The sequence below is a fragment of the Sminthopsis crassicaudata genome, chromosome 2, assembly GCF_048593235.1.
Source record: "Sminthopsis crassicaudata isolate SCR6 chromosome 2, ASM4859323v1, whole genome shotgun sequence".
Taxonomy (NCBI): domain Eukaryota; kingdom Metazoa; phylum Chordata; class Mammalia; order Dasyuromorphia; family Dasyuridae; genus Sminthopsis; species Sminthopsis crassicaudata.
Window position 1 is genome coordinate 539515394 of NC_133618.1, and position 18754 is coordinate 539534147.

Here is an 18754-nt window from a genome sequence, read left to right on the forward strand (position 1 = left end):
GTTGATGTTATTTGACTAGGATATATGTTCAAAAGTTTTTTCTTTCTCTAAAAGTGAGTGGAGGGGATACATAAATATCTGTTAAATAAAAAACACTTTTAAAGCAACCAAAACAACAATTTATTACTTCAAGTCCAATATTTTCTTTTATTCCATATTACGTATTGTTATTTTAAAGGACAGGTTGGCACTGATGGGCTTGACTTCAACAAGAGGAGAAAAAAAGGAAGGGGAACATTAGATGGAAAAAACAGAAAAATAAAGAAAAATGCTATAAATGATTTAAAGTGGGTAATCTGCAACCCACATTCATCCCAATAGTCATTTTGTGCAAGGCAGAAAAACTTAGTTAAAAAAAAAAAAATTAATTAAAAAAGGGGGGGGAAGGGGGGAAGGGGGGAAGAGGAGGGGAGAGAAAGTTCTAGAAACAGCTTGTAGACTACTGGCAATCCCAGTCACACCCGCCAGGGGGATGCACCATCAGAACCTCTTATTGAAAATAAGTTGTTTCCAAAGGCTCAACATAAATATCTACTGAATTGTAGTATTGTATTTTACAACGAAGGGTACTCTAGTTTCAAAAGTGCGAGTAATGTTTGTTTCTAAAATCACAAAATAAATAGGTTTGCCATCCCTCCCCCCTGCACACCCCCACCCCCCTGCACCTGACGGCCCTCGGAGAGACCAAGACAAAGCTAATGTAATAGAAAGAAGCAGCTGCGCAATGGCTTCCCCTAAATCCCCTTAATCCCGCCAAACTCTCAGGAATGTTGGCAGCTGCAGGTCCCACAACCCTTCGTCTGCAGACGAGGGGCCCCGAAAGGGGAAGCCGTAGCGCAGCCAACCCGACATTAACAATAAAGGAAAGCCTCAGCAACGGCCTTGGAGAGGGAGGCCAGCCTCTGACGGGCCTAGATCGGGCCATAAAGCCGCGGCCGAGGTTTCAAAAAGGGGAGACGTAACTGGCAGGGCAAATAACTGCCTTTCGGCAGGGGGGTGGGGCAGCCAGGACCAGAGCCTGTGGCGGAGCTGGCGGGGCAAAATGAGGTGGCCGCTCTCTTCGCCCCACCCAAGGCCGAGACCCAGAGAGAGACAGACAGACACAATAAGGCGACAAGAGATGGGGAGATAACTCACTTAATGAGAAGGTCGTAAAGGGCCGTAGCCGACTCATTCACGTTGGGCAACATAGCGTCCGCAGCTTCAGAGCTCCCAAGCCACGTCTGCGAACAAGTGCGCACTCAACAGCTAACGTCACGGGGGTCGTGACTCGCTCCGCCCCGCCCGGACTACATTTTGCCTTAAAAAAAAACTAATGAGTCTACTCCGCTAAATTTTTTTTAAATTTTCATTACATACAGCGCGTTTTCTTATTTAAATACTATTTCATTCTAAATTAAGAAAAATAAATGCTAATAAGGTTAAAGAAGATTTTTACGCACGACATCAGCTCACACTCTCTTTAGGATCATTCCGCGAAAAATGAGTCCCTAACGTCTAGTCTATATTAAAAACTTCAAAATTGTTTTAATAAATTAATTTCATTTATATAGGAATACGTATTTCTATACTCAGTATTTATTGTATGTTTATAAAAGAAATACTGAGCACAGAAATGTTCTCTTTCTCTTCATTGGCTCGGAATTGGGCAGAGCGTAGGGGGAGGGATACATATAATTGCAAGTTGGTGCTTCGCACTTCCTTTTCCTGTGGAGCCATCGGGCGGAGAGGAGCGTGGCTCTTACTCTCCGGTGCCCGCCATGGTGAGTGAACTCTTTGTGGGGAGTAAGTTCTTCAAGCCGAAAACTTAGAGTGGGACCTGGGACTCCGGACAGCGGAGAGGACGTGGAGAAATGTTAGATCTCCCTTGAACGCTGCCTCCGGTTTGGGGTGGGTGGGTGCGTGGTGTGGCGAAAGGGCAGCCATCTTAGAAGCAACGTGTGCGGGAACCGAAAAAATTCGGAGGCCTACGGGGTTAATTCAGGATGAGGGCGCTGGGTAATTGTGGGGCTACTGAACCCTTAGGATTCAGAGCGGCCAAGATCTGGTAAAGTTCATTTAGTAGCGTCTAGGATCACATGAGAATGAACGTAAGGAAAGATCGCGTTCGGCCTTTGCCGAGTATTGTGCCACATGGACTTAAAGGGTTTTTTTTTCCTTGAAACCCGCTCGTAATCGAGAAGTGTGGTAAGACCTACGGCACAACTGACTGATATCAGTGACTAGTTCTCTGACGATGCATTCTGGTCTCTATCGAGAGAAAACTAAATATGGAGTTAATGTCTAAGTTCAAAGGAATAAGATAGAAAGCAAATTGATTTATCTCTTGGATTGAACGAATGAATTCCCAGTGAGATAAAGATTGCATCAAAAATTTAAATAACATTAACCCATCCGTGTTTAATTAGATTGTTTTGAAGATTTTGTAAGGAGAGTTTTAATGAGTTTTTTAATGAGTTTTTGTTTTTTTTTTTTTTTTTTTGAGACATTAAGTTACCTGGGAAGACTCATTGCTATGATGTCGTAATTTGCGTCTTACCTAGCGTTCAGTGACAGTTGCCTGCTGTCAGTATGCTGGCGCTTTCTGGGTGACGATTATTAGTAACTGAGCAATGTTCCCAGAATTCTTAGAAACCGAAAAGGGCAGGTTTTCTTTCTGATAATGTGATTTATAAGTGCTTGTTACTTTCTTTCTCAGGCTTGTGTACGTCCCTTGATTTCTGTGTACTCTGAAAAGGGAGAAGTATCTGGCAAAAATGTTACCTTGCCTGCTGTCTTTAAAGCTCCTATTCGTCCAGATATTGTGAATTTTGTTCACACCAACTTGAGAAAAAATAATCGGCAACCTTATGCTGTCAGTGAACTAGCAGGTATGCTCATGTATGCATAAAGATTGAGTTTTGTTTTTAGAAAATGAACCATAACCTTGGAGAAGTGTGGGTTTTTTTAAAAGCCAAAAAAAAACTTATCACATTTTAATTGAAATAATTTTGTGAATTGGGTGGCTTCAAAGGAAAACTGTTTAGTGCTACACAGAAATGATGATATTTCCACTTCATTGGTCCGTGTTTCTGAACCACATGATTTTTACGGAAGTTCTGATAATGTGTAGTACATGCATTTGATGAGGGTGTTATTGATATATTAACTCTCACTTGGCTTCTCCTTTTTAGGTCACCAGACCAGTGCTGAGTCCTGGGGCACTGGCAGAGCTGTTGCTCGAATTCCTCGTGTTCGAGGTGGAGGGACTCACCGCTCTGGCCAGGGTGCTTTTGGAAACGTATCCTTAGTGTTCAATTTGTTTCCTAAACAAGATATTATGATAATGATGAAAAATGGTTTGGCATAAACATCCTATTTTTTTGCGTGGTCATTAATATATACATTATGCTGCTTCCTGTGGCAGTGCTGTGAGGTGAAGAGTAGAATTTAATTGCTAATATATGTGTGTGTGTATACATAGATATGTATGTATGTACATGTATATGTAGAAATTAACTGTCCAGGATTTTGCATATAGTGAGTGATGGAGTCAACTTCAGGCTTCTCCCATCATAAGCATTAAATATTCATAAATGGCTATGACATGAAGAATTAGCTTGCTATGATGCTGTAATTTGCGCCTTACTCTGTTTTCAGTGACAGTTGCCTGCTGTCAGTAAGCTGGTACAGAAGGTTGCTGAAAAAATTTCTCTGAGCAAGACCTAAGAAAAAGTATTTTGAATTTTTTAAGTGGTAAATTTGATTCTTGACTAGAAAAATAGATGTGTCGAGGAGGTCGCATGTTTGCTCCTACCAAGACTTGGCGTCGTTGGCATCGCAGAGTGAACACAACACAAAAACGTTATGCTATCTGCTCTGCCTTGGCTGCCTCTGCTCTGCCAGCACTGGTCATGTCAAAAGGTATGTTATATTAGAAATGGTTTGAGTGCACCAGCCTTGGTCTACCTTGGTCTCTTTGTTCCCTTTACTGTAGAAAATTCTGAAAATCCATTTTAAGTCATGTTTTGGAAACCTTGGTATTATGGAACAGTAAGGAAGGAAATAAACATTTATATAGTGAGTAGGCACTGTGCTGAGCAATTTTTTAAAAATTTCATTTGATCCTCACAACAACCTGCAAGATTAGATAGATGATCTTGTCCAGTTTTAGAGATGCATAAATTAATGAAGAATAAGTAACTTTAGCATCACACAGCTAATAAGGATGAGACTAAATTTTAATTCCAGACTTCCTGATGCCCATCTTTCTATTTACTCTTGCCACCACCTGCCTAAAGTCTTGTGGTTGGTAACTATGCAAATTAGCAATTCTGTGTGTCTTCTGGCTAGCTCTATACAGTTAAAAGAAATTTCTTGGAACATGTTTTTCTGTAGAATTGTCATGGGCATATCACTTATTTCCCTTCTCCCTCCCCTTTACCTAGGTCATCGAATTGAAGAAGTTCCAGAACTTCCTCTAGTGGTTGAAGATAAAGTCGAGGGGTATAAGAAGACCAAAGAAGCAGTTTTGCTGCTTAAGAAGCTGAAAGCATGGAATGACATCAAAAAGGTAAGTTAACCAGGCATATATCTGTAACGTCACTACGGTGGTATTAGACAAATAATGTCTAAAATTGGGAAATGGGAGGTTTATCTTAAAGTAAAGGAACGAAGTCCAGCAGGGGCTCATCAGAGTAAAACAATCTGGTTTCTTGCCTCCAGACATAAGGGACATCTTGTAATGATGATATTCCACTTCATGGTCCGTGTTTCTGAAACAACGTGATTTTGTGGAAGTTCTGATACTTGATTGGGGGGTTTCATATGTAGTTACATTGAAAAGAATCAATCTAATGTGTTTTCTTCAGTTTTTAAGAGTTATTACTGTAAAATTTCACTTTTAAGTACCACTAAGATGACCTTTAAAAAATCTTTTTAAGGTCTATGCTTCTCAGCGGATGCGAGCTGGTAAGGGTAAAATGAGAAACCGTCGTCGTATTCAGCGCCGGGGACCTTGTATCATCTATAACGAAGACAATGGTATCATCAAGGCCTTCAGAAACATTCCTGGTACTTTTTTTCCCTCAGTATACTTAAAGGATTAATTTAATTAATTGTGATCAATCTTATGTGTTTGAATTTTTTACTGGCTAGTTGGCAACCTAATGGTAGGCCTACTTGAAAGTCATCTTTGAGTGTGACTGGTCTGGAACTAAGGTCCATTGGCATAGCTTTAAGAGTTGTGATCCTGTTATAAGAGTAGTTGGTTTTTTCCTCTCTGGATATTGAAAGTAGCTTTGTAAAGCTGAGGTTTTATTTCATAGTGCATGTTTCTGAAGTCTGAAGTACATAGTATTAAAATACTATGTACATTCTAGTACATTGGAAAGAACTTCATTTGTGATATATTGCACTTAGTGTGACAATTTTCATTGAATTGCCTTTATATAGTTTAATAAAAAAGTTCTGAGCTATATATGATGAAACCATTCTTCCCACTTTGCTTTACCTTACAGGTATTACTCTACTTAATGTGAGTAAATTAAATCTTTTGAGGCTTGCTCCTGGAGGGCATGTGGGGCGTTTTTGTATTTGGACTGAAAGTGCCTTCCGCAAGTTGGATGAGCTGTATGGTACATGGCGCCGGCCTGCTATCTTGAAGAGTCATTACAAGTAAGTGTTCTCAGAACTGAACTGAGAGGATTGGAAATGATGAGATTCCACTTCATTGGTCCGTGTTTCTGAAGCCTATGATTTTAGTGGAAGTTCTGATTCTGATCTTTTCAAAAGATGAAATTTAGTTCAGATTTTTCTTCTAAACACAACACTCTTGATTTTATTTTTTAAACTCTGAATTTCCCCCCTTTCAGTCTTCCCATGCACAAGATGACCAACACAGACCTTACCAGGATTTTGAAAAGCCCAGAGATCCGGAGAGCCCTCCGTGCACCACGGTAAATTAACAGTTATTGGCATCTAACTTGACAGTAATAGTTAGCTCATTTTTGCTTATTAATGGTGAATGGTAACATTTGCAGTTTAGACTGTTCTGTCACTAAAAATATGTTAATACAAAATATTACCCACCACTTTACAGCAAGAAGATTCATAGACGAGTACTCAAGAAGAACCCACTGAAGAACTTGAGAATCATGGTGAAACTGAACCCATATGCCAAGACAATGCGCCGGAATACAATTCTACGCCAGGCTAAGAATGTAAGTAATGCATATTAAATATACACTGGTTTGCGTTTTTTTTTTTTTTTTTTTTTTTTTTTGTTGTTGTTGTTGTTGTTGTTGTTGTTGTTGTTGTTGTTGTTGTTGTTGTTGTTGCCTTATCTTCTTCCTTTTCCTTTACAGCGGAAAATCAGAGAAGATAAAAGAGCTGCTGCACTAAAGAAAATTATGGAGGCAAAGAAAGCAGTAGATGAGAAGAAAAAGAAGAAGCTTGCAGGTAATAAAAAGCTTGCAGGAGGAAAGAAGGTTGCAGGGCAGAAGAAACCAGCAGAAAAGAAGCCTGCAGCAGCTAAGAAACCTGCAACTGAGAAGAAGCCCTCTGCAGAAAAGAAACCTGCCACACAAAAAAAACCTGAGAAGAAGCCTGCTGCATAAACTCAGCTTTATCTATTGGGGCATCCACATTATGTGGACATTGTGAATTTCTAAAAAATAAATATTCAAAGTGGCTTTGGAAAAAAACTGGAAGTTTTTTATTAAAATATTTGATGTTCACAAATAGATCATATTTTACAAAAAGTTTTAGAAATTAAACTAATTGCTTTATAAGTGATTTGGGCCTTGAATTCAGAACTTATGAAAATCAATACAAGATGCTGACTCCTATACAATTAAAATATATCTATAGGGTTTTGGACAACAGAAACTTGATAGTGCAAATTAAGGGTCCACTCAGTACTAAGTCCAAGTGAGGGGTTCAAAGGCTATGTTATGCACAACTGGATTTTATGTGTGTGTGAAGGGATGGTGTAATTATTGAGTAGGAGATGGTAAGGGGATGAGAGCAGCCAACCTGGACCTGGGTTTTGAAGTCACAAGTCGCCTGATGGCTGTCATGCCCCATTTTTCTAGTGTCAAATGAGCTGTAGAAGGCACCCCCCTAGATGCCAGCAATGGGATCAACCATAGGGAGAAGTGTGGTCTGGCCAGTAGAAAGGCCCCATAGGTGCAGAAGCAGAACACTAGGGGCATCTAGGGAAGTCCGGAATCTCCGCAGAGGGCCTTCGAGTTAGGAGGTGGGTGGCTCCTGCACGAGGTGTCTATAAACTTGCGGCGGTGGGTGCCTAGGATATGCAATGGATGTGGCTGATCAAGAAAAGCCTATAACTTGTAAAAGCATCCCATTGAAGAGCTTCCGGTGGGAGCCTATGATGAACCGGAAGTGTATTGTCCACATACTCAAGATGTCCGTTTGCCCGGCCTCTTCCGTATGGGGCTTCGCTGTCGTCAGACGGCGTCCCCTGGGCGCGTCCTGAGAGGTAAGCGCTCCGAAATTGGAGAGCTGGCAGGATGCTAAGCCGGCTGCAGGAACTCCGCAAGGAAGAGGAGACGCTGCTGCGAGTGAAGGCGGCGCTGCACGACCAACTCAATCGACTAAAGGTAACGCCACCTTAGGCAACCTGAGCCCCAGCAGTTTGGGGCGGAGCCGAGAGTGGTGTAGCCCTCAAGAGACCGCCCCTAGGAGGAAGGAGAGAAACCGAGCTGAGTGGCCGAAGTGGAAGCGCGCAGCCACGCCCCTCCCCTGCCACCGTCGGGAACCGGCGATGTTCCCCTATGGCTTCCTCCTAGGGGCATTTGCTGAGCACGTGCTTAGCCCCTAGTTAGAGCCGGGGATACTTAGGGGCAAAAGGAGAAGGCAACGACCGCAAGTAGACAGATGAGCACATTACAAAGTGGTCGAAAATAAACCTAGACCTTTGGGCGAGGAGGGAAGGGTTCTGTAGGAGGGCTCCAAACTAAGTGCTTCCGCCGAGAAAATCTCAGTACGTGCTTTAGAGAAACGTGTGATCCAGGAGAGCTCTAAGGAACTCGGGTCCTAACTGTAGCGCAGTCCCTCCCTCGGACTGCTAGAGGGGGTGGTTTGTTTGTGTTGTAGGATGTTGAGATATAGCAATGGGAGGTGGCTAGATTGGGAAACTAAGACCAGATCTCACCGCATTTGGACGGAGGACATCGGATGGAAGGTCCCTTTCTTTTCTCACCTTGAATGCTTTTCTCCTTCGTCCGCTTCTGCGGCCGCTAGCCATTTTCTGGGTGCCCGGTCAATCGAGGTGACAGAAATCTGTAATTCGGCATTCCTATCTCATGGCTCCCCTTCTTGCTGCTCCCACCAGGTCTCGTGGATCAGACTTTTTATTTGTATACTCCACAGTGCTAGCGTTTGATGATAACCGAGAGGAAGCCTAGACTAGAAAGAGTAAGAGGATCTAGAATTGACAGGTCTGACAGGGCCTAATCTCTTGGGAAAAATCTCCATTTTCTTGTTTGTACTAGAGGATTTCAAGACTCCTTGCAGTTCGTAGGCCTCTACTAATACGCCGTCCATCCTCCATGATCTCCTCAGTACTCCTCCTCCCACACCTGCCAATATAAAAACCATCCCTTTGGTTCCTATCTTCCTTAATCCAGGGCTGGCCAGGCAAAATTTTAACCAGTTTAGGAGGAAGGGGCCTGAGTCTCTGTTACACTTGATGTTAGCTTTGGGGATTCTTGCCTTAAACTGAGCTCAGCTGCAGAAGAGACACTTTACTATTTAATTATCTGAGGGGAGCCCAAAGGTGGAAGGAGCTTGCCTCCTTGTAAGGGCAGTGAATCTCAAGAGCTTCCTGCCACTACTGGTAGCTGAGGTCTATCCCAAGACTGCATTCCACTTCTCTTAACGTACAGTGGGAGCTTTGTTCTTTCCTCTTCATAGTGTAGTGAAAGGCAAAGTAATCCACTTGTCTTATGTTTTAGGTTGAAGAACTGGCCCTTCAGTCAATTATTAGCTCCAGAGAAGGGGAAGGAATGACCCATCCTTCACCTCCAACTAAGGAACCAGAAAATGTAAGCATAAGTAAATGTGGAACTATGGGAAAAAACTGAAATTCAGAGTTAATGGTATAATTCTCTGCTTTTGGGTAATACAAAACAGTAAAAAACACATTTTTGAGACTAAAGGACTTGGAAAGTTATGAGAAACTTCATTCCTCCTTAAGTTAATAAACCCGCTAAATTTCTAATTAGTTTGTAATTTGCTTAAGGGCATTGCATTTTTTTTTTTTTTTTTAATTTTTGATTGCTTACTTCCCTCTGTTCATCTGTCATCTCAGTTATTCTAATTTGGGGCATTATGTTTAGGAAGGATAAATTGTGTCAAAGCTGTTACATACACATTGTAGTAAACCTGCTTAAAAAGCTATTCAAATCATTAACTTCAGGAAGTTAACTCTATAGGTGATTTACCAGGCCATCCTTTGAATTGGACAAAACTGGGTTCTTATCCTTAATCTGACCCTCTCACATCAAATGACCTGAGGTAATCATAGCATGCATTTATTAAGTACTTGTTATATACCAAGCCTTGGGACACTTTCTTCTGAAACAAAAAATACACATTAATAACTTCCCCTAACTAAATGCATATGGTTTTAATAAATTTCAGTTCATTCAAATTAAGGCCATTTGCCCTAGTCTGCCTTTTATCATATAGCCCCATCTGAAAGGGGAGAGTGTCACAAAATGATTTGTATACATATTTTATATATTTGTCACAAAATTTCTCAGGCGAAAAGGGATCATGAGTAAAAAAGTTTTAAGAAGCCCTGTTATAGCCTAGCCTAAAGACTCATGTTTGTAATACAACTAACATTTAATCTGAAAGAATTTGAGGAATTTGAATTGAGTAGTGACTTCACTATACTTTGAGTCTTCAATGTCTTAAAGATGAGAGATGAGAGAAAAAAAAAGATTTAGGTCTGGTTTTAAGACTTGATGTTTTTAAAGTGTATTTTTTTTGTTCTTTTTTTAATATTAATATGTATGTATATAATATCTTTGGCCACATCAGATCTTGGTGCAGGTAGACAATGAAACTTCCATCAATCAAACTGAATTACAGCTAAGTACAAGAAATCATGCTCAAGAAGAAGAAGAAGAAGAGGAAGAAGAATCTGATTCCTAAAGGAGAAAGGGAAAAATCAGGATTAGTTATTTATCTCAGTTAATTTTAAGATTCAGGAATTTTCTTTCAGTTATCTACCACAGGGTAGGAAATTCAAGAATCTATATTTTACCACTGGAAAAAAAGGTCACATTCATATTAAGTTAGTCAATTCAGATACATATACACACTAGAGATAAAACTCTATGTGATGTTATATGGAAATAGTTGTGTATTTGTAATCAGAAAAGATTAAATGTAAGCCAGCCTTTCACATTTTTCTTATGCCTTTAAAAGGGAGTTTAACAGTATGCCTTTACTTGTCAATATATATTAAACAACTCCCTTGTGCATAGAGCAAGACATTTCTAGGTTCTATAATCTGGCAGATAAAAAAAATAAAGAGGTATACATCTTAATATATATGTAATGTATATGTCTATAATGTATATGTAAAGAGGAACATCTTAATCTGAGCTACTACACTGTGGTTAAATGCAGATAAAAAATGCTGACAATGGGCTATTAAAGGAGAAAGCCAAACCATGTTCTTGTAGAATACATATTGGAATAATAAAACTGAATCGTTTTAAAAAATCATTTTTGTATTTAAGGAAATGTGCCATATTTTTTAAAATGTCTTAGGATATACTTATTGAATGAACTTGTTTTTACAATTAAAAAAAGGCTAAAGAAATCAAACACTGAAAATTTCTCATTTGTGGTCAAGATTCATTTCTATGCGCTTTCCCTTACCACAGAGGATATGATTAATTTAGGTCATATTTGCACAGCACAAGCAACAAAACATAGCAGTCACGAACACATAAAAGACAACAGGCATTCTTGTGCAGTTTTAAAACTTTCAAAAACAACTGCATACTATTGTATACCAGAATCAGAAATGCAACTAAACATGTTTCTTTGAAAATAGTATCTAATGTTGACTTTTAAAAAATGATGATGGTCAACATGTTATCATTAATGATTTCCAGGTCAGAATTTTTGAGTGAGTTTTAAATCTAATAAACCAAAAGCATCTTTGTCAAATGTTTTTATTGGCAGTGCATTTTTAATCTTGCAAAGAAGAAAATGAAGGAGGGAGAAGTTCAGGCAATATCTTTAGGTTTATATGCAGTAAAAGCCCAAAATTAACCACTGAAAAAATCATAAAAATTTTTAAAGGAATAAATTGTCAGGAATGTAGAATTCATTAATCGTTTGGTGACCTGGAGAGTGCTATAATATAAAATTCAGCTTGTTTACCTGTGAAGAGCATTAACACAATATACGAAGTATATGCAACCTTTTAGTGTCTCGAGCACGTTTTGGAAACCAATTCCCACATTTTTATAGCACTCTACCCAAAATCCTATAAATGAGGAAATTTTTTTTTGTTAAGTCATTTCAAAACTATCCCATTAAGTAAATCGATCATCCCAAATAAAAGGTGGAGTGCTAGGAGCTGCTAAGAAAGGCCATACAACATATATAAGTATTCTAGAACTATAGCTTCAGATAATTAGAAAATAACAAAGGGATAGATATATAACTCAGAATGGGCACTATACACAGGTATGATACAAGCACACTTAAATGTTATATTAAGAGGGGAAAAAAATGCAAGACTATGACCAGTTAAATTCCCAAGGTCCTTCAGGTTTGTCCTAAGAATTTTAAAAAAAAAATTTTGTAAAGAAAAGGGTAGGCATCAATTCGGCCAGATAAACAAACAAGGAAAATAAACACTGGAGGGCATATGGGAAAACAGATATAATGATACACTGCTGGGGGACCTTATGAACTAGTTCAGTCAATTTGGTACTATGGCCAGAAAGCTCTTACAGTGATAGCAAAAGGTATATAATCGAGATCAATGAAAAAAGAACTATATGTATCAAAAATATTTAGAGTAAATTTGTGTGTGTGTGTGTGTGTGATGGCAAAGAACTGGGAATTATGAGACTGTCAGTTAACTGGGGAAGAGTTGATGAAGTTAGAATATATGGTTATGATGGAATACAGTGCTGCTATAAAAAAAGTCATAAAAGCAAAGAAAAGTTTTGAGAAAACCTGGTAAGTTGTTTATATGAACTGAAGTGATACATCGTGCAGAAAAATAACATACAATAAAAGCACTAATTATAAAATTAATCAACTTTGAAAGACTTAGTAATCAGTACAATTGACCAACTGCAATTTCAAGTCTCATGAAGAAATATTCTACCTACCTCTAAAAAGTTTGTAGATTCCTCAGTACAGACTGAAACACATTTTCTTTTCTTTTTTTTTTTTTTTTGTACATAGCTAATATAGAAATTTAATTATAAATATTTGCAATGGATTTGTTTTTTTTTTGCCTTTTCAAGAAGTGGGGGAGGAAAGAAGAATATAAAACTGAAAATTAAGTTGAATTAAAAAGAAAAGTGAATGGGAAATATAAATAGGATCTTTTCTGATTTCCAGAGGCAAGCTATTGGAAGATGCTTATTGATAAAGGTGCTTGATGGGAGAGATTTTGAACATTATCGTTTTTGATGTGACTTCTAAGAGTATAAAATGACAGGAAAGCATCCAAAAGCACATTTTCGAAAAGCATCAAGCTACAAGGTTTTTCTTGGTCCAGTATTTCCTTCTTGTAATCTTTCTTATTTTCATCTCCCTTCCCACATAAAAAAAGCTCGGACAGATTTAAGAAAGCAAAGTGACCATTTTCCTATAGAATGACTGATAAAACCATCACCACCTGAAATACAGAAAATATACTTTTCAACTCTTCTGTTAAACTTGATGATATATTTATTAGAATAAGAGATTAGATTTGTTAAACATTTGAAAATAAAATGGTTAAAAGGATCTCCATACAATTTTTAGGCACTATACACAATATATTCTGTAATTGGATTAAGAGGAAGATGTCTGATGAACTTTAATGACTTAATTCATTGGTGACAATCGAAAACCCCCACTATTTTAGAAACGCCAGTCAAAAATTAAGAGACATACACCACCCAACAACTTTGAATATCCCACAGAGAATATTTTTAAAATAAATATAGAAATATAGCCACAAGTCTCTAAGTCCTCACAATAGACTGATGAAGCCCTGGCTATTATGGCAGTGCGGGGCTCTAACTTGATTTAGGTGAAAACAGCTGGATTCTACACAGAAAGCAAAAAATTACAACACCGTGACACCCACTTTCTAATGCTTGTTTTCATAGCAGCAAAAGCATGCTTCCCATGCACTGCTTGTGAAGGACATCACCAGGCTTCTCCTTTCCACTTTCAGGAAAAGAGGGTAAATGCCTAGTGAGAATGAAGTACCACTGTGTCAAGACAACCCCCTCCCCCCAAATCACAAGGCCAGCCAGCTGAGGCTGGAAGAGCAGCAATGCAAAGAAAATCTCACTAACTCAACAACACACATTTTCTGGGGGGTCGTTAACACAAATAAGAAGCCCCCGATGCAAAGCCAATTCACTCAAGGGAATAATAATTTGAAAAAAAAAAAAAAATCACAAATAGAATTTGGCACATGCTATGTTCTTCATCCTTCTTCACAGGGTAAAATGCACATCTGAACAGAGACAAGCATGAGAAATAGGACCTAAGGTAGCATCGTTTTGCACAATGGGTGAGGGAGCAGCCTTTCTCCAGCTTCCCAAAGAAACACTTTAGACGCCAGCAGCATGGGTTGGTGTGCTAGGCTGGTTAAGGCCTATGGTGGAGCAGAGCCAGCCTGCAAAATCAACTTCCTCAGCATCAGATCTCTTGATAAAAGTGTGAACCTGTATGTGAGAAATGTGGAGAGGAAGTAACATTAGAACATTAAAAAAATAAGATTCAATAAGTGTAAAAATATATGTAGCATCTTGATATAGTAAAGACATGGAAATCAATGGGGTATCTGTGAATTGGGGAATGGCTCGATAAGCTATGGTATATGAATAAAATGAACTATTTCTGCACCATAATTAATGAAAAGGATAGTTTTGGAGAAACTGAAGATTTGTAGGAACTGATGTAGACTAAAGTAAGTAAAGCCAGGACAATTTATTCAGTAATAGCATTGTAAAGATAAACAGTTGTAATCAAAAACCACCTTTTGAGCAATGTAATGAACCATCAAGATTCCAAAGGATTAATAATAAAGCATGCTATCTATTTCCAGATAAAGAGGTGATGGATTCATGTTGCATAATAAAACTTTCATTTTGGACATGAAAATGCAGGGAATTGCTTTGACTATGGATATCTGTTACAAATACCTTTTTTCTTTCTTTTTTACTTGAGAGGAAAAGGTGGGATGGAAAAAAAGTACAAGAAAAGGGGTATCTCTCCAAAATGAAAAAAGAAGGGAATTACATATCAGCCAGACAGCTTTGAAAGGTACATATTTGAAGCAATTCTATACTTTAAAAAGGATTCAAAAGGAATACAAAAGAACAAATGATAAACTGAGCTGATTCAAGCTTAATAGGTCCTCTGACCACTCCTGCTGATTGGGTAATTGTTCTCTGAATGGACTGACTTAAAAAAAAAAAAAAGACTAGAGGCTTATATATGTATGTAAACTCCCCAATATTACCAGGAAGTGAATAAGACAGATCATCTCTCAGGTTGCATATTAACCTTTGAAAACATCTTTTCTCCTTCACTATTGCCCTTAAAATTAATTTAATTTGGATTTCAACTGTATTGAAATATTGACCAAGAGGCACACAATAAAATTTGCCCTGGCCCTATACTTCCTAAGGGGTAATTTCAATATTAGTGAGAAATCTATTAAGACTTGACTTACCATAAGTTGCTTTAAATCAGCTCTCTCAGCTGGATTTTTTATTAGGCTTAAAAGAAGAAGAAATAAAAATTACTTCTCTTTCTTTGAAGGTAAATTTTTTTATTAGTCTCTATAAAATTAACCCACAAAAGATAAATTAAGTAAAATGTAAAGTGCAGTGTGATTGTCTAATATAGACTTTTAATGAATGATTTATATAAAAGTCTTGGGATCAGAAACCCACGAGAGAATATCAAAGATTCAGTAGGAAGAAGCCATGGTGGGTTAGCACAAAAAAAGCCAAATCTGAAAATCCTTCAGAGGAATGCAGCCCAATATAAAAAAGGCAAATTCTCTATGATACACTTGCCAAGAATAAGAGGCCAACTTACCATTTATTCACAAAATCTTGAAATTCCAGGCTAAAGACTCCACTGGGCAACTTTGGAGGAGGCTGAAACACATGACATAATATTACATCTAACTCACTAGAGTGAACTCTCCTCTACAGCTGATCCTAACCAAAATATCTCTTCTATCCACCTGCCTTAAGAGAGGCTTACTGCTTAACTATTAACACAAAAGTAGACCAGAGAAGAGCTCAGGCATCCCACACTTCCCATACTTGGTGGGACGATGTTAGCAGTAAAATTAAAGATGATTTTGACCTAATTTGCTAATCAGTAGCAGGAGGGTACAAGATCCTCTTTAATGTTTCTAACTAAGGCAAAAAGCTTCCTAAAAATATGTGTCTAGATGAGGAGGGGATTCAGTTAATGTACACAACAACAACAAAAAATCAGACATTAATACTATTAGGGGAAGAGTCTAGGAGAATGTTACCCAACATTCTAGGAAACAGATCCTTACAACAAAAGAGCTTTTTCTGATCACTTCAGAAAAGATCTCTGCCCATTATTGTTGTTTAGGAATAATTAAATCGAGGCCAAGATTTTATAATTTCTTCCAAATGAGCAAGCAGGACTAGAATCTTATTATCAGAGATAACAATGTATGCCCTAAGTCATATTATCTCTACTGATAATCAAGGAAAAGAAGGCTTTTCTTCTAGAATTATTCTAGTTACATCCAATCCAAACCCACAATCTGGCCCCAACCACCTTTCAATCTCCTCTCTCACAATTTCTATGGCCAGACTAGTCCACAATGCTCCTTCCGATTCCCTAAGATAGCTTTCCCTCCTTGCTTTTCTACCTGTTCCCTCCTCTGACCAACCTTCAAAGTCTAGCTCAAGTCCCACTTCAAGGAATCTTCTCCAACTGCTCGTCTTTCTGTGAACCATTCATTTGCCACTTTCCATACATATTAAATAACTATGACAAGCTTCTCTAATGTCTCATTGTGGCAAGTTACTAGGGCTACCTAAGGTTATCCCAGACTGCAAATTCTCATGGAGTGTGCAAGCTAGAAATGATTAGTAAAGCCCTAGCAACAGATTATGTAACTTCTGTTCAAGAACAACTTAAATGCAGATGCTGCATTACTAGAAGTCGTAGCTACATCATCACTCTATTTGGTCATGGCCACAGACAATCTGGACAAAAACAAAATCCCTATAGTGATACTGATAGAGAGGCAGAAAAAAAGGGCACTGTTCCTCACACAGTACAATGGAAAATTGGTGATGACATGCAATCTCTGTCTAAGGCTCAGCAAAGAGTGAGGGAAGACCTGGAAGTCAGGAAGACTTCCCTGGAATCCTGTCTCAGGATCTCAGGAGCTGTGTGACCCTGGGGCTCAGTGACCTCATCTGTAAATGAATTAGACCTAGCTCCAGCTTCCTCTGACAGCTCTAAATCTATGATCTCCAGATGTTAAGTCGACACACTCCAGTCAAATGGGACTATAGAGACATTAACATTCTCATTACAAAAGAAACCAGAAGATATAAAGAAGATGGATTTTATTTGGAAAAATGATTAAAGCAGCTGGTTTCATTATATGGACAAAGGCAGTAAGAAACATAAGAATAGGACACTCCTCAGTCACTTTACCTTAAGAAAACATTATCATTATGAAGATAATTACAGATTATAATAAATCACTGCAGTATGATCATCTATTTCAAAGAATGAAGGAGGATAGAAATCCTACAGAGTATTTGACAAGATCATTCAATGAAATTAAATTATTTAAATTTTATTCTTGGTAACTTTCATTTAAAAAATGAGAATGTGGAAAAGGAGTTGAAAATATGGATTAGGATCAAGAAATGAAAGAGATTTTAAAGATTACTCAGAAATGCTACACCTGCATATAATGAATACTTTCCTAAAGAGTCAAAAAAAAAAAAAAAGTAGGATTGGGAAAGCCCAGAACAATTATAACTGACCCCTAATAAAAATAAAACTACTTTTCTCTTTAAAGGAAAGGAAATGAACAGTTATTGATTCACCATTTATTTCAGAATTTTTTGACTGCCTTCAGCTCAACTAGTTATGGCAAAGGATAAAGTAAATTCCAAATAAAAAGATATTGAGAAGATAATATTGGATATGACTTAAATCACTACCAAAGCAACTTATCTGAATAAGTTGTTATTTTTTCCCCCTGAGGCAGTTGGGGGTTAAGTGACTTGCCCAGGGTCACACAGCTAGGAAGTGTTAAGTGTCTGAGACCAGATTTGAACTCGGGTCCTCCTGACTTCAGAGCTGGTATTCTATTCACTGCGCCATCTAGCTGCCCCTTGATCTAAAACAAGAGGTATGTTTTTGTAAAGTCATCATTCCTCAGAAATGTTTAATCAATCCAAAATAGTCATTCTAACAATGGAGTTGAAAAAGAACAATCTCAAATTATTAACCATTAACTGAGTTAAACTTCAACATGGAGAAGCACGGCAGCCAAGGATCACAACAGCTTCTAGTACAAGCCCACTTAATGCAAAGAAGAATACTAAAGTCTATTAGAGGCGTGAGTTCACCTACACTGCAAAAAGCATTTAGGGTAAAAATGAAGTCTTGGGAGAAATTAAAATAAATTCAACTCACTCATTTCAACAAGCATTTATTTATTAATAAATTCACTTGCCATCAGCTGCTCTGCTTGCTTTGTTTTAATGGCAGGAAAATCACACCTCTCCCAGGATAAGCTCATATCAGAGACTGATTCAATTCTAACACTTAATAGCTCCTTAGCCCCCTTGAATGGTCTCTATTCTAGACAGGAGGGCTGGAGAAAGGAGCCAGGACCCCCTCCCAAAGTCCCCTGCCCTTTTCAACCCTTCCATCTTTTGGTGTACAGCCTTCCCCAAGAGAAGGTAAGCAACAGGAAGGGGGAGATTGTCATTCTCCTTGTCTGTATCCCCAGATTTAGCACAGTCCTGGCACAAGCTGGTGCTTAATAAATGTTACTATTAGGAAATACTCACACAAGGGCAAGACACTGAGAGGCTGGACATGAAAAGATAGGAACGTAACAGTCTCTACCTATCTTGAGCTTACTTTTACTGGTTTTACTAAGGAAATAAAATATAATAATCTAAGGAAAATAAGAACAACAACAATGAGACATAATCAGGACTGGTTTCATGCCAGAGAGAGGAAGAAGGCAGAAAAAGGAGATGGGAGATTAAGCAGCAGCAACTATGGCCAAGGCTAGAAAAGAAGGAGAGTAATTTAAAGAAAGAGGGCAGCTAGTTGATGAAGTGGCTATAACACTGAGACTAGAGGCAAACAGACTCATCTTCAGGAATTCAAATCTGACCTCAGACACTTCCTAGCTGTGTGAACATAGGCATGTCACATATCCCCATCTGCCTCAGTTTCCTCATCTGTAAAATGAGCTGTAGAAGGAAATGACCAACCA

The 18754-nt window shown here is 38.4% G+C and overlaps 4 protein-coding genes and 5 non-coding genes across 13 annotated transcripts in view; 7 read left to right on the forward strand and 2 right to left on the reverse strand.

Moving 5' to 3' along the window:
* Window positions 1–1291, reverse strand: part of ZWILCH (zwilch kinetochore protein) — a 29575-nt gene extending 28284 nt beyond the window's left edge. For both annotated transcript variants that reach the window (XM_074294740.1, XM_074294742.1), the window contains exon 1: window positions 1138–1291. In XM_074294740.1, coding sequence (XP_074150841.1) covers window positions 1138–1190 — 53 coding nt within the window. In that variant the 5' untranslated portion in view covers window positions 1191–1291. The remainder of the gene's footprint in view (window positions 1–1137) is intronic.
* A 370-nt stretch (window positions 1292–1661) lies between these two features.
* On the forward strand, window positions 1662–6683 carry RPL4 (ribosomal protein L4). The gene is made up of 10 exons (XM_074294746.1): window positions 1662–1763; window positions 2699–2870; window positions 3174–3280; window positions 3765–3903; window positions 4428–4552; window positions 4923–5052; window positions 5499–5655; window positions 5853–5936; window positions 6080–6200; window positions 6345–6683. Exons 1-10 carry the CDS (start codon window positions 1761–1763, stop codon window positions 6594–6596), a joined length of 1290 nt encoding a protein of 429 aa, XP_074150847.1. The 5' UTR covers window positions 1662–1760; the 3' UTR covers window positions 6597–6683.
* On the forward strand, window positions 2512–2612 carry LOC141559240 (small nucleolar RNA SNORD16). Its single transcript, XR_012487305.1, has one exon. It is a non-coding gene; the product is annotated as a small nucleolar RNA SNORD16 (small nucleolar RNA).
* On the forward strand, window positions 3034–3106 carry LOC141559235 (small nucleolar RNA SNORD18). The gene has a single exon (XR_012487300.1). It is a non-coding gene; the product is annotated as a small nucleolar RNA SNORD18 (small nucleolar RNA).
* On the forward strand, window positions 3601–3700 carry LOC141559239 (small nucleolar RNA SNORD16). Its single transcript, XR_012487304.1, has one exon. It is a non-coding gene; the product is annotated as a small nucleolar RNA SNORD16 (small nucleolar RNA).
* On the forward strand, window positions 4719–4789 carry LOC141559236 (small nucleolar RNA SNORD18). The gene has a single exon (XR_012487301.1). It is a non-coding gene; the product is annotated as a small nucleolar RNA SNORD18 (small nucleolar RNA).
* Window positions 5687–5758, forward strand: LOC141559234 (small nucleolar RNA SNORD18). Its single transcript, XR_012487299.1, has one exon. It is a non-coding gene; the product is annotated as a small nucleolar RNA SNORD18 (small nucleolar RNA).
* A 693-nt stretch (window positions 6684–7376) lies between the features above and the next one.
* Window positions 7377–10840, forward strand: SNAPC5 (small nuclear RNA activating complex polypeptide 5). 3 transcript variants are annotated; one of them, XM_074294750.1, is made up of 3 exons: window positions 7377–7601; window positions 8958–9047; window positions 10051–10840. In XM_074294750.1, exons 1-3 carry the CDS (start codon window positions 7512–7514, stop codon window positions 10162–10164), a joined length of 294 nt encoding a protein of 97 aa, XP_074150851.1. In that variant the 5' UTR covers window positions 7377–7511; the 3' UTR covers window positions 10165–10840. The 3 variants fall into 3 exon arrangements, with proteins under 3 accessions (XP_074150851.1, XP_074150849.1, XP_074150852.1); XM_074294748.1 differs by lacking the exon at window positions 7377–7601 and adding an exon at window positions 7991–8272; XM_074294751.1 differs by lacking the exon at window positions 7377–7601 and adding an exon at window positions 7994–8185.
* A 2084-nt stretch (window positions 10841–12924) lies between these two features.
* MAP2K1 (mitogen-activated protein kinase kinase 1) overlaps window positions 12925–18754 on the reverse strand; it is a 101956-nt gene continuing 96126 nt past the window's right edge. The window contains exons 9-11 of one of the 2 annotated variants that reach the window (XR_012486955.1): window positions 15297–15380; window positions 14948–15019; window positions 12925–13934 (exon numbers count right to left, since the gene is read on the reverse strand). Coding sequence is in view for 1 of the 2 variants with exons in the window: in XM_074294747.1 (XP_074150848.1) it covers window positions 13821–13934; window positions 14948–14993; window positions 15319–15380 (222 nt within the window). In the remaining variant the exon portion in view is untranslated. The remainder of the gene's footprint in view (window positions 13935–14947; window positions 15020–15296; window positions 15381–18754) is intronic. The other variant, XM_074294747.1, reaches the window with a different exon arrangement.